General features: G+C 40.1%; 1 protein-coding gene across 11 annotated transcripts in view; it reads left to right on the top strand.

Moving 5' to 3' along the window:
• OVCH2 (ovochymase 2) overlaps nucleotides 1-13373 on the top strand; it is a 71071-nt gene that overhangs the window by 52400 nt on the left and 5298 nt on the right. For 7 of the 11 annotated variants that reach the window (XR_005597810.1, XR_005597808.1, XM_039535888.1 and 4 more), the window contains 11 exons: nucleotides 410-561; nucleotides 1327-1522; nucleotides 2627-2650; nucleotides 4300-4390; nucleotides 4496-4629; nucleotides 5752-5892; nucleotides 8285-8415; nucleotides 8995-9088; nucleotides 10721-10852; nucleotides 11117-11188; nucleotides 11835-12021. Coding sequence is in view for 9 of the 11 variants with exons in the window: in XM_039535888.1 (XP_039391822.1) it covers nucleotides 410-561; nucleotides 1327-1522; nucleotides 2627-2650; nucleotides 4300-4390; nucleotides 4496-4629; nucleotides 5752-5892; nucleotides 8285-8415; nucleotides 8995-9088; nucleotides 10721-10852; nucleotides 11117-11188; nucleotides 11835-12021 (1354 nt within the window). In the remaining 2 variants the exon portion in view is untranslated. The remainder of the gene's footprint in view (nucleotides 1-409; nucleotides 562-1326; nucleotides 1523-2626; nucleotides 2651-4299; nucleotides 4391-4495; nucleotides 4630-5751; nucleotides 5893-8284; nucleotides 8416-8994; nucleotides 9089-10720; nucleotides 10853-11116; nucleotides 11189-11834; nucleotides 12022-13373) is intronic. The other 4 variants (XM_039535891.1, XM_039535890.1, XM_039535892.1 and 1 more) reach the window with 2 other exon arrangements.

Here is a 13373-nt window from a genome sequence, read left to right as displayed (position 1 = left end):
GGTCAGGGGGAGGTTTTGCATGAAAACAGGACTTTTTGGAGGGGAAACAAGCTGATTTTTGTTTTAAAAGTGGTCTTTTTTTAATTAAAACATGTTTTCTAAGGCTCCTATCCTGCAATGGCCTCTGCATGGGCAGATCCCAGTGCCTGCACAGATGTCACTACTGGATAGTGGCCTACATTTTCAAATCAAGACAGCTGAAATTTTATGCAGCCAAGGATCAATATTTGATTTGAAATATATACATCCACATAAAACTTCACACATTCATATACACAATGGCTGTTTCTCAAACATTTAGAACATGAAACTTCACCAACCCCCCCACAAAACTATCATTATCCACTGAACTTTCAGTTCACCTTTCAGTATGTCTAACAAACTAGTTTCCTTATTTTTTCTTTTTTAGATGGAATCCTCCCTCAGGTCTTGCATGAAGTAGACTTGCCAATCATAGGCAACAAGGAATGTTCTAGAGCTTTGTCAACCTTACGGAATCCGATCCGAGGAGACACTTTAATGTGTGCTGGATTTCCAGATGGAGGAAAGGATGCATGCCAGGTTGGTGGAACAGATAGCCTTGCAGACCATGCTGTAGCTCACGTGTGTGTGTGTCTGTGTTTGAGTGAATAGACATACTCTGTAATACGATAGGCATTGTAATCCATTTGATATTTTTAACTCTTCAAGGATGGCCAGTATAATCCACTTATGACTTCACTCCATTTTATTCTCACATCCCTTGTGGTATGGATTCCTCGAACTTACTTAGGGTTTGGAGAATCTTTCAGGTTAGCCTTTTGGAACATGTCCCAGTGCAATCTTCCCATATTCAGAACACCTCATAAGCATTAACTAATGAAGCCTCATAATACTCCAGGGAGGTAAGTAACAAAGTGGTGCTCTGATTATCAAGAAGGAAAAACTGAGGCATGGAAGTTAAATGACACACTCCTGGCCACAGAGGGAGTCAGTGTCAGAATCAAAACTAGAATTCAAGAGTTCCTCGCTTCAGTTCTGTGCTAAGGCCATAACTCATCCCACTCTGGCACTAAAAAATGTGGACATGCATTTTGGAGGTAGGGAACATGTTTGTCTATCTGTTTTTTCCTCCCTCCCACAATGATCCTGACTAAATATAGCAAGTCCAGCTGTGGAGGGGCAATCTCATTTCCTTGGTTGTCTTAAAGGGACATGCCCTAAAATAGCTGGGGGATTACTCCTGTACAAAATACAGCTGGATTTTTTCTGGAATCATCCAGTGGGAGTTCATGCTTGCTTAGTCATATATATGCTTTATATTAAGATGGGTTACCTTTATTATAGGGTGATTCTGGAGGCCCTCTTTTGTGTAGGCGTAAGCATGGTGCCTGGACTCTAGCTGGGGTGACCTCCTGGGGTATGGGATGTGCTCGGAGCTGGAATGATAACATGAGGAAAAAGTATGATCAGAGAGGATCACCAGGGGTTTTCACAGATCTCCGTAAGGTGCTCTCCTGGATTCAAGAAAACGTCAATACTGGTAATAAAACCTCCATAAATACTTTAGTAGTAAGTAGGAGTAATGACTTCCTGGTGTGTTCTTCATGGCTCCAAATTTTTCTTTTCTTTTTTAAGCTTTGCTTCATAGCAAATAACTATTATGGATTTCATTATGTGTCTAGCTGGACAGCACTTGGATTGCTGATAGAATAGAAAGGTCATTGTTTAGAACTGTTGCAAATGGTGACTATTCTATTATTTTATTTTATCTTCTCCCTGGAAAACAATTGAGTTTCAAGGATTGAATTCAGTTAGTGTGTTAAAATGGAACTTTCATTCATTGAAATTAATTGAAATTCCAATTTTCCATCAAGAAAACATTTGAGTGGAAAATGTATTAGCCCTATTCATATACTATTTTTCTTTATTACTTATTTTGGTTATTCTGCTTAAATTATTTGGAAATAACCTAGCTCAACATAAAAAGGGGTGCTTTAGAAGCAGCCCATAAAATATCATAAATTCCATTTGCACCCACCTTATGGCCCCTTCGCAATGTCAGATCAGTATAACTGAGCATCCGGCCCAGAATGTCATTTTTATGACACTACCAGCCAGATTCTGCCCCCCTTAATTTGCTAAGGTAGTACCTTACTCCACAAGTAATCACATTCAACTCAATGGGACTACTCAGAATAGGATGCTACTCTACTTGATTAAGGATTTGTCTGCATATGAGTTATTCTGGAATAGCTATGTGTGTGGGCACACTTTCTTATTCCAGAATGAATGCCTTTTTCTGAACTAGCTTAATCCACTTGAAAATAGATTAAACTAAACTGATAAAAAGTGCTGTTATTCCAGAATAAGTGTGTCCACATATGGAGTTATTCTGGAATACCCATTTTAAAATTCACGCCCCCATCTTATTCTAGAATTACTTTCATGTGACTGCAGACAAGCCCTACAGGTGCAGAGTCTGGCCCAGAGTTAGCAATTTCTGATTGAAAAAAGAAGTTTGATTAAAATTCACTGTAGTTTTTACAAACTTATTCATTTCAATAAAGGCAAAGTGTACAGAAGATTTGTCATGACACTGAATGTGCTTCTCTAAAATCCCTTTTTTTTTCCTTCCCCAAATTAGATTTGAAAATGAAAAGTTCTACAGGTGAGTTCTTTAAACTTCTACCTGTGTTAGAGATATTAAGGCAAATGATATAAAAACTCTATTATTGTTACATTAGGTATGATGGGGAAAAATACATATTTATGGTCTGATCTTGTAAACAATTAAACCCTGATTCAGCAAAGCATTTGAGCATGTGTTTAAAGTTTAAGTTCATGCTTAAGTCTTTACTCAGGAAAGCACCTAAGAGTGTGCTTAAATATGGTTGACCTCAGAAAGATCAATGGGATTAAAAAAAAAAATCCTTTAGAGCACCTAATATAAAAAAAAATGTTTTCATTCATTTTTATTTGCATTCCTTGTAAACAGATATTTTAAAAAAATAGTTAAATATTCCCCTGCAGTGTAGGAATGAAAACTCAAATAGTACATGAGAACCAGAAACTGAGTGAGCATATTTTAAAATGTTATATGTAAAAAATAGAGTTTGGGGTTTGCATTCTTCTTTTCTACTATGTAGTTGTACTCAACTCTTCAGTAAACAAGTAGGTTTATCTATAGGGCTGTCAATCACAGTTAATACATGCGATTAATGCAAAACAAATTAACTAGATTAAAAAATATAGTCACTATTAAAAACTGTTTTAATCACACTGTTAAACAATAATAGAATACCAATTTAAATTTATTATAAATATTTTGGTGGTTTTACTACATTTTCAAATATATTGATTTAAATTACAACAGAGAATACAAAGTGTACAGTGCTCACTGTATATTATTATTTTTATTTTAAATATTTGCGCTGTAAAAAGATAAACAAAAGAAATAGTATATTTTTCAATTTACCTCCTACAAGTCCACTCAGTTCTACTTGTTCAGCCAATCGCTAAGACAAGTTTTACAATTATGGGAGATAATGCTGCCTGCTTATTTTCAATGTCACATGAAAGTGAAAGTGAAAAGGTATTTGCATGGCACTATTGTAGCTGGCATCGAAAGGTATTTACGTGCCAGATACGCTAAACATTCATATGCTCCTTCATGCTTCCACTTGTAGGATCTTAAGTTTTACATTGTTTTGTTTTTGAGTGCAGTTATGTTAAAAATAATAATAATAATAATAATTCTACATTTATAAGTTGCACTTTCACTATAAAGAGATTGCTCTACAGTACTTGTATGAGGTGAATTGAAAAATACAGTTTTTTGGTTTGTTTACAGTGCAAATATTTAATCACAAATAATATAAAATGAAGACTGTACACTTTGTATTCTGTGTTGTAGTTGAAATCATCCAAAATATTTAATAAATTTAAATTGGTATTCTATTATTGTTTAACGGTGCGATTAAACCTGTGATTAATTGTGACTATTTTTTTAATCTTGCAATTAATTGTCATTATTTTTTAATTGTTTGACAGTCCTTATGATAAAAATGTTGCACTAATGCTCTTATAGTACAAATATAAAGGGATTTAGATTTTTTTTTCTGGGCCTCACTGTGAAAAAAGGGGTAAGCAGGAGAGAGACACAATACAAATCTAATCTTGTGACAAAAATGTATCTGGAAATTTTAAAACTGTAATCTCGTAATCCTCCTTACATGCTAGATGAGCTTTTGGGAGTAGCAGATGACTGTATGTCAAACCTGATTTTCTGTTGTTTCATTTCAAACCCCCACAATGCAGCATCATGTAGCATCCAGGATGGTAAACTCCCCAGCAATGAAGGTGAATTACATTTCCCAGAAAGTACCAAACATTTCTATCAAAACAACCAGTGAGTAGATGCAAGCATTCCTTTTTCAGAAGCTACATGCAATGATCTTGCAGCTGTAGTTTGTTTGACTGCAGACAAGAACTCATCCAGTTTGTGTCATTGCAGGTTGTGTATGTGGACTCTGCTGGTCCCAGAAGGAATGCATATACTACTTAATTTCTCCCACTTTGATGTGGAGTCAGACACGTTCTGTGACTATGATTCCTTGTCAGTATATTCGAAAGATGACAGACTTGTTGGTGAGTTGATTTTTAAGTGATTCTATGAAATATTTTCATAGAGTCCTTCAATGAAATTTAAAGTTATAATAGAAACTGGATCTACTGGTGTCAGACTGTGTATGTGATGTCACTGATCCCACTGAACTCATGCTTGCAAGTTATATGTTATGTCTCCCTCTAAGAGCTTGGCCACTAGATGATAGCAGTTTACTACTTCTGCTAGCTAATGGTGTTACCCTTTAACCTCAAGTGGTAGAGGCTTGTCTGAGAGCAGCTCCGTCCACTGCAGCCCCATTGGGGTCCCTTCCTTCTGCTGCACTAGTGCAAGGTTCGGAGCAGTGGGACCTGAGCCTGACCACCGTCCAAGAAAGGGAGCTGAAATGTACAGAGCAGCAGTGTGATGTGCTTGCTGCTGTGAGCTCCGGGAGGCTGTGCTGCCTCAGTGCATGCTCTCCCAGTGATCTGGCTTATGCTGCCCTGCTCACTCTGCGCTCCCACCCTGTCTGTCCGGAGTGCCGGGGAGCTGTCTGTCTGCTGAGTAATAGACAGAGCCCCTCCTGGCCTCGAGCGTGGCTACTGGAGCGTTCCTAGCCCTCTGCCAGGCAGTGGCCATGCTGTACAGTCCTTTGTGCATTTACTGATATGTTTTGCATTGTAAAAATTAAAGCGGGAGCTGCCTTGAGCCATTTTATAAATTCCAGAAAATAAAGCCTGTTAGCCTTTTTTTTTTTTAAACTTTTTTTAAAACTTTAAAAAAAAACAAAACGATCCTTGGTTGAAAGCCTGCTGACCATTCATGCAGGAGTGAGTGGTATTACCTAGTTATTGCAATTTATTGGGGGAAAATGTTTGCAGGAGGAACTGGAGGTTCAGTGAAATGATAATGGGCCAGTACAGAGGATATTGGTTTCTAGCTTTGGGGCTTTTTCTAGCTTTTAGCTGTAAAAGCTTTTGGACTTTTGAAAAGTGCAAACTGAGGGGGCTGTAAGAATTCTAGTTATATCTGTACTTTTGATTTCTTTTATGACCAAATACTGTAGCTGAGGTTTTATTATTTTGATGTGTATATATTTTCTCAACTAACTTTACTATGTTTTTTTAAAAATGATCATTCTCTAATAATAAATACGTAATTTGCAGGGAGATTCTGTGGGGTTGACTCTCCACTACCCATTTTGGTCAGCTCCAATGGTATAAAGCTGAAATTTGTCTCTGATAACAAGGTATCTGGAACTGGATTTTCAATGGTGTACAGAGCTCTTTCACCAGATGCTCTTCCTGGTAAGTGTTAGTGCTGTATTATATCCTCCCTGTTAATTCAAGAATGCATTGGATCTGTTCTGAGACCTATGTAGTTGCATTGTCAGGCACATGGCCTGAGAAAGTGGGGATGGATCTTGATTAAGTTCAGACTGAGGCTTGGATTGAGGCTGAAAAAGCACTAGCATAAAGGATGACGGTGTGTGAGTTCTCTTTCTAAGCAGATGATGGGATGGAGAGGACAAGGGAACTAACTGCAAATGGGATTACCAGGGGGCTGTCCTGAAAAACCCTTTTGCTATGAGGAATCAGGAGAGAGATTGTCGCAGTGAGAGGCCCCCCCTGTAATTTCCTCCCCACCAACCAAATGGGATCACATCCTGTTCCCTATAGCACAAAGGGTTATTTAATTAATTAATATATTTGTGAAGTGACAGAGATCCTCAGGCAAAAGATGGTATAAAGGATCCTGAGTCCAATCACTCCTTCCTAGCAGGGAGTCCAAGGGAGACTGCTAAGTAGGAGGAAATATTTTTGGGTAGGGTTTGTTTTCCCCATGGAACAAGTCCCAGGGCCAGCCTCCAAATCTGGAAGATCCCCATATCAAGCAGAGAGAGGCCTTGTGTCTCTGTGACTCTGTTTGCTTCATTCCTTGGCAGAGTGATTCCTTTTTAAAGGCTTCTGCAACTGTGTGGCAACCCCCCCGAGCACTCCTCTTAAAGGAGATTGCCATCTGGAGGAAGCACATCCATTGGCCATGTTACCTTTCCAACGTGAGGGGTACAGGGGGAGGCGAAGTGCATCTTCCTGGCCTTTTCTTGTCACACTCATTCTGCTGTGGCTCTGCATGGATCCTAGTACCTGCAGAGTGCTCTCTGAAGGGTTGGAAGAAGAATGTTACATTACTGCAGTGGGATGGCTCTCTCTTCCATCTGGGAGGGGGATGATCTGAGGGGAGAGGGTCCCCTCTGTGCATGGATCACAGTAATGGGCCAAATCATTCTCCCTTTCTTTTTCTGTAGTTCACCTGTGACAGTGCTGCTTGGGAGCAGTTCAGGATTTGAAGTTAATCATAGAATCATAGAATCTCAGGGTTGGAAGGGACCTCAGGAGGTCATCTAGTCCAACCCCCTGCTCAAAGCAGGAACAAACCCAACTAAATCATCCCAGCCAGGGCTTTGTCAAGCCTGACCTTAAAAACCTCTAAGGAAGGAGATTCCACCACCTCCTTAGGTAACCCATTCCAGTTCTTCACCACCCTACTAGTGAAATTTTTTTTCCTAATGTCCAACCTAAACCTCCCCCTCTGCAACTTGAGACCATTACTCCTTGTTCTGTCATCTTCTACCACTGAGAACAGTCTAGATCCATCCTCTTTGGAACCCCCTTTCAGGTAGTTGAAAGCAGCTATCAAATCCCCCCTCATTCTTCTCTTCTGCAGGCTAAACAATCCCAGTTCCCTCAGCCTCTTCTCATAAGTCATGTGCTCCAGCCCCCTAATCATTTTTGTTGCCCTCCGCTGGACTCTCTCCAATTTATCCACATCCTTCTTGTAGTGTGGGGCCCAAAACTGGACACAGTACTCCAAATGAGGCCTCACCAGTGCTGAATAGAGGGGAATGATCACATCCCTCGATCTGCTGGAAATGCCCCTACTTATACAACCCAAAATGCCATTAGCCTTCTTGGCAACAAGGGCACACTATTGACTCATATTCAGCTTTTCGTCCACCGTAACCCCTAAGTCCTTTTCTGCAGAACTGCTGCCCAGCCATTCGGTCCCTAGTCTGTAGCAGTGCGTGGGATTCTTCCGTCCTAAGTGCAGGACTCTGCACTTGTCCTTGTTGAACCTCATCATATTTCTTTTGGCCCAATCCTCTAATTTGTCTAGGTCCCTCTGTATCCTATCCCTACCCTCCAGCGTATCAACCACTCCTCCCAGTTTAGTGTCATCTGCAAACTTGCTAAGGGTGCAGTCCACACCATCCTCCAGATCGTTAATGAAGATATTGAACAAAACCGGCCCCAGCACCGACCCTTGGGGCACTCCACTTGATACCGGCTGCCAACTAGACATGGAACCATTGATCACTACCCGTTGAGCCTGACCATCTAGCCAGTTTTCTATCCACCTTACCGTCCATTCATCCAGCCCATACTTCTTTAACTTGCTGGCAAAAATACTGTGGGAGACTATCAAAAGCTTTGCTAAAGTCAAGAAATAGCACATCCACTGCTTTCCCCTCATCCACAGAGCCGGTTATCTCATCATAGAAGGCAATTAGGTTAGTCAGGCATGACTTGCCCTTGGTGAATCCATGCTGACTGTTCCTGATCACTTCCCCTCCTTTAAGTGGACAATTAATAGGAAAACACTTGATTCCCTTTGATTTTTTTCCCTATGTGTTTCTAGATTCTGGCTGCAGGTCCTTAGCTGTCCTCTTTGAAGGCGGAGTGATACAAAGTATGAACTATCCTGAGCCCTACAACAATCTGGCAGACTGTCACTGGATTGTTCATGCTCCAGAGAACCATGTAATCAAGGTACAATGCACGAAGGTCTTACACCTTTCATTCTGTGCAGATCATTTCTTTTGGAAAGATATAAGTCATACACTAAGCGCTGGCAACGAAAGCTTACTTTAGTTGCACCTTCAATTCTTGTGTTGTGCTGCTGGGTCCAGTGCATGGCTGTTACATTCCACCCCAAAAGCAGCTGTATTCTCATGATATTTCAGATTTGTTAGAAATGTAACAAAGTTTGGAATCATTTAGACTTGGCCTGCTTGCACTAGTTGCAAATTGTGGATCTGGATCCAGGTCTAAATGCAGATTTCTCCAAAGTTTTGGAGATGTTTGAATTGGGTGTTTTGGTTCATTACTAATGTGAATTAAAAGTATATTTCTCTTATTAGCTATGAACATAATGATTTTCCTCCTATTAGCCTTTTGTTGAAGACAAAACAGAGCATCAGTTTAATATTGCATAGATCTTCTATCAGGGGACTGTATCCTGTCCTTAGAGGAGCAAGGGGACCTTAGAGGGTATTAAAGATCAGTAATCGGTCTTCCCATCTCTTACTACTAGCTCTATAATCTAATTCTTTCCTTTTTCTTTTTAAGCTTACATATGAGTATTTTGAAATAGAGGAAAATGAAGACTGCTCCTATGACTCTGTAACAGCATATGAGGATGTTACAAAAGAGGAAGAAATAGGTTTGTTTTTTGATTTTCAATCCAGGTCATTAATTCAGACCTGGCTTCTGTTGTTCTCATTTTGTATCTCCAAACACTATAATTTAGCAAGTAAAAACTTGACAGCCTGTAAAGCCAAGTAACAAATCAAAAAAGAGCAATTCCCCTCTACTGCCACTAGATGCTGAACTGAATACTCTTCTCAGTACAGTACACACTGACATTTTTCACCACTGATCCTTTTCAGAGGAACATTATCTACTATCCATTTACTTAGATAGAGAAACATATATCCAAGATTTTAATGATGTAGATATTTAAATTGTATCCTAAATGCAGTGCTTAGGAAATACTGCCAGATATTTGTTTTGCAGCACTGATGTTTGACACATTGATTATACAAAACACCTGAGGTGACCTGAGTTCAGTTTGCTTTTCAGGGGCTTGTTCTTCTTCACTATCCCTGTTGAATATTGGTGTAACTCTCATTAACTTCACTGGAATTGCTCCTGGTTTATGGCAGTGTACCAGTAAGTTAGAGGAGAACTGGGCCCAAGGACTTGTTCTTTGGTTTGTCCAGGGCTTGGAATACATAATAGGCCCAATTCATCCCTGTGCTGGTGCTAGTGTTGGAGCAAAGGCACAGGGGATGTAGCTTGTGCCTCTCTTTATTCAGGGACTGCTGGGGACCATTTGGGCCCTGGATGGTCTAAGGAAGCCCTCAGGATTGCCTTAACTTGCACCTCCCGCAATGGCTCCCATAGGCTGTGCAGGAGTACAGGACTGCCATGGCCAATGCCTTGCCACTCCAGCCCGTCTCATGCATGGGATTGGGTGGAGTGGGATTCCTGCACTGGGGATATTTCCCAGGATAGTCTTATGGTTACTTTCAGCCCCTTTGCAGCAGCCAGCAAGGCTGAATTCACCTGTAGGCTTTGATTGCTCTTTACTGACCAAAATTGGCTTTGTTTGGAGGAATCTGAAAGCAGCTGGAGAATGTTGTTGTACTATTGGGGGCAGCTTTGTGTCTTTGGAAGGTAACAGTAGTTTTTTTGAGATGAGAAGGTGCGAGGAAAAGGGACATCGAATGTCTAACAGTATGGTACCATTTGTAAATAACAAATTATATTCATTTTTTGTAATAACTTGATCAGTTAATGACAGTAGAATGCTTGGATGCAAGGAAAGCCAAATCCCCAATGTATTACTCCCACAGTTGTGAAACATGATGAAAAGGACACAAAATACCCACAACAGAGCTGGCAGATATAAATCTATGAATGAATGCTCCACAAATCCTCATCTTGATAGCTGAGGTTAGACATGGACCAAGATCTAATTATCCTGAGACCTGGGAGGAATCTGAAAACCTAAACCCAAAATTGAATTTTGCAAATTGCTTCTATATTTATGAACCAAAGTCCTGGATCCAAACTCCTTGGATTTTTGGGAAGTTCAGAATTTGGATCGCAATATTGTTGCTGAGTTCCATGAGAGATCTTTCTAACATATACAAAACTAGGTTTCTTTCCAATCATATCTGTGTTTTGGAAAAAGTGTGCTGCTTCTTTCCTCCTTCCTCTTTTCTTCTGTTGCCAGTAAAATATATAAGAGTTATATTTAATCATTTGTAAATCTTGGATCTGTTTTTAGCTAGGTCTTGTGGGTTTGCTGTCCCAGCGCCTGTTTTGAGCACCTCCAGCATGATGCTGATCATCTTTCATTCAGATGAAACCGAGACCTTTGGGGGATTCCGAGCCACATTCTCCTTCATTCATGTAACAGGTAAAAGAATTGAAAGATAGTGTATATGTGACAGCCTGCTTTGCCTTGGGGGCAGCATTGGGGCTCTGCAGTGAATCTTGGTATTTCACCTGGTTTTGCTCTGGGTAAGTCTCCCAGTAAAATGTAACTGAAGATTTCCATCATCAGATGTTGTCCCCTTGTAGATAGGTTTCTAAAATCACAAGAAATTACTAGTTTGTGTCTGTGACAAAACCAGGAGTAACTTCATTTGAAATGCACTAATATGCTATTTTCACTTGCTAGATTTAAACATATCAGCTTTGAACAATGAAGCAGCACTTCCTGAGGGACTAAATACCACCACAGAAATTCCAGGTAAGTCAGCCTGTGATATGCCTTCTTCAGTGGGAATGTGGTACAATTTGGGCGGGAAGGAGGGGAGAAGAATGACTTATGATTGTACCTTGAGTTGCTCCAAGATGCTCCAGTTAAGAACTACTAAAGAAATAAAGGTATAAAGAAATAGAGTTGGCTTTAGAGTAGTAGGGCCTGATTCTCTGGTGCTGCACCTTGTGCGATCACTCACACCAGTAAAATGTGGGTTTAAAATGCCACTATTTTGATTTGGTAACATTTTGCAAAAAACCACTTTGTACTAGTGTAAATGATAACACCAGGCACTGGAGAAAAATGCCTGTACTTTTAGAAATTGTCTTTTTACCCCTAAAGGTTTATAGACTGGGATGAATCCTCAATTTACTGCAGACCTAAGGCTAATTAACTGTACTGTAGATAATCTTACTCTTATAACTAGACTCTGTTTCTGCAATGAACATCTTCTCTTGGCAGTGGTGTCCCTACACGTTTTGATGCATTGCAGTGGGGGAGGTTAGGGTTAGGAAAAAGATTGTTGAGGTAGGCTACCATCACAGTAAATGCAGTCAAGCAAATGTAAACTCTGTCCCCAACTGAAAACTGAACTCTCCTTGAGTATATAAACCCTTTCTGTTCCATATAACAGATGACATCTGTGGAGTGCCTTCAAATCAGCCCAGGTTTCTCTTCAGTAGGATAATGGGTGGTGAGGAAGCTGTCCCCTACTCATGGCCTTGGCAGGTCAGCATACAGATTTCAGCCGAGCACATCTGTGGAGGAGCAGCTCTTACCAAAGAGTGGGTTGTCACAGCTGCTCACTGCTTTAATTATAAGTAGGTACACGTGGGAAGAAGATACTATAAGATTTCTGTGAGGAGTTCTTTATCACAAGATGTCATGTACAATGTGATGTATGTGTTTGGATTTTGTTCTATTAGATTGGTGTAAAGCATGGGCAGCTAACATCTTCTCATACAATTAATTTGACACTTAAAGGGATACTGACAAGATTTATACTCCCCAAATCTATCTGCCAGCCCTGGGGAATTCCTCCCTGATTGTCCTGTGCCTCTCCATAGCATGAACTGCCAGGGCCCATCCACAAATCCAGAAGATCCCTCAGAATCTGTTTAGACCCTGGGATATCAACAGGAGGCCTGGTCTATCTGCCCAGAGGGTTGTGATAGGCTTGTCATTATTAAGAAGTTCATAAACCCACAGATCCTACTCCTTGTTACCGGTGTTGAGGAGGACACTTTTATGGAAGGAGTTAATCATAGACCTGGGCAGCAGCAGCTCCTTCTAAAAATATATTTTCCAAAAAGTACTGTAACTCTCTAGTGTTTTCTAGATCATTTGTAATGAATCTTATATGACTGTTTTCATTTTCTAATTTAATGAAAAGCACATATAAAGATCCTCCTGTTCTTACCATCAGGTTTTCTTTCCACAGCAGGGGCTCTCTTTCTGCAAGAGCTTCTTCTCCCAGGGTTGACCCTAGAAATTCTGGTCCATTTTCAAATAATTTTGATTGTCTTTAAAGATCAGAGGTCACATTTTCAGAAGTGACTCAGGCATTTAGGGTCCTAAACCCCACTGATTTTTTTTTAATGGAACTTAAGCTCTGAACTGCGTAAGCCACTTCTGAAAATGGGACTTAGGTGGCTTTGGAAATTTTACCCCACATGTCCTGATTTGCTGTATTTAAAAAAACAAAAGAAAAGAAAACAACCCTATGAGAACTGTGGTCAGAGGAAAATTCTACTTTGCATGATCTCATCCCATCAGAATCTTTATATGGCCTCTAGTGGTTCTGCATTAATTGATTTAGTCAATCCTTCAGCGTTTTTGTTGTCTCAACAAAAAGAGAAACAACTGTAAAGGGTATGACAGAGTTTTTCTGTTGTGTTTTTTGATCTCTGTGATTCTGTTAATCATTTTTAATTTTTTTAATGAAAAACTGACATGAAACTAAAAAAATGGTGTTAAGTGTTGGTTTTGTCCCTAGCATGTCTGTGTCCTGCTGCTTCTCTAGATGCTTTGCATACGAATCAGACCCCGCAAGCTCTTTCTTCCTAGCTCAAATTATTATTTTGCCTAATCACACTGCCAAGTTACAGGACTTGATCGTGCTGCTACTGAAGTTATTCCCATTGATTTATGGGATAGGATTGGGCCCCTGAAT

Source organism: Mauremys reevesii, linkage group 4 (genome assembly GCF_016161935.1).
Source record: "Mauremys reevesii isolate NIE-2019 linkage group 4, ASM1616193v1, whole genome shotgun sequence".
In the NCBI taxonomy this organism is placed as follows: domain Eukaryota; kingdom Metazoa; phylum Chordata; order Testudines; family Geoemydidae; genus Mauremys; species Mauremys reevesii.
The sequence above is the reverse complement of the archived record's forward strand: the minus strand, read 5'-3'. Positions and strand labels throughout refer to the sequence as shown.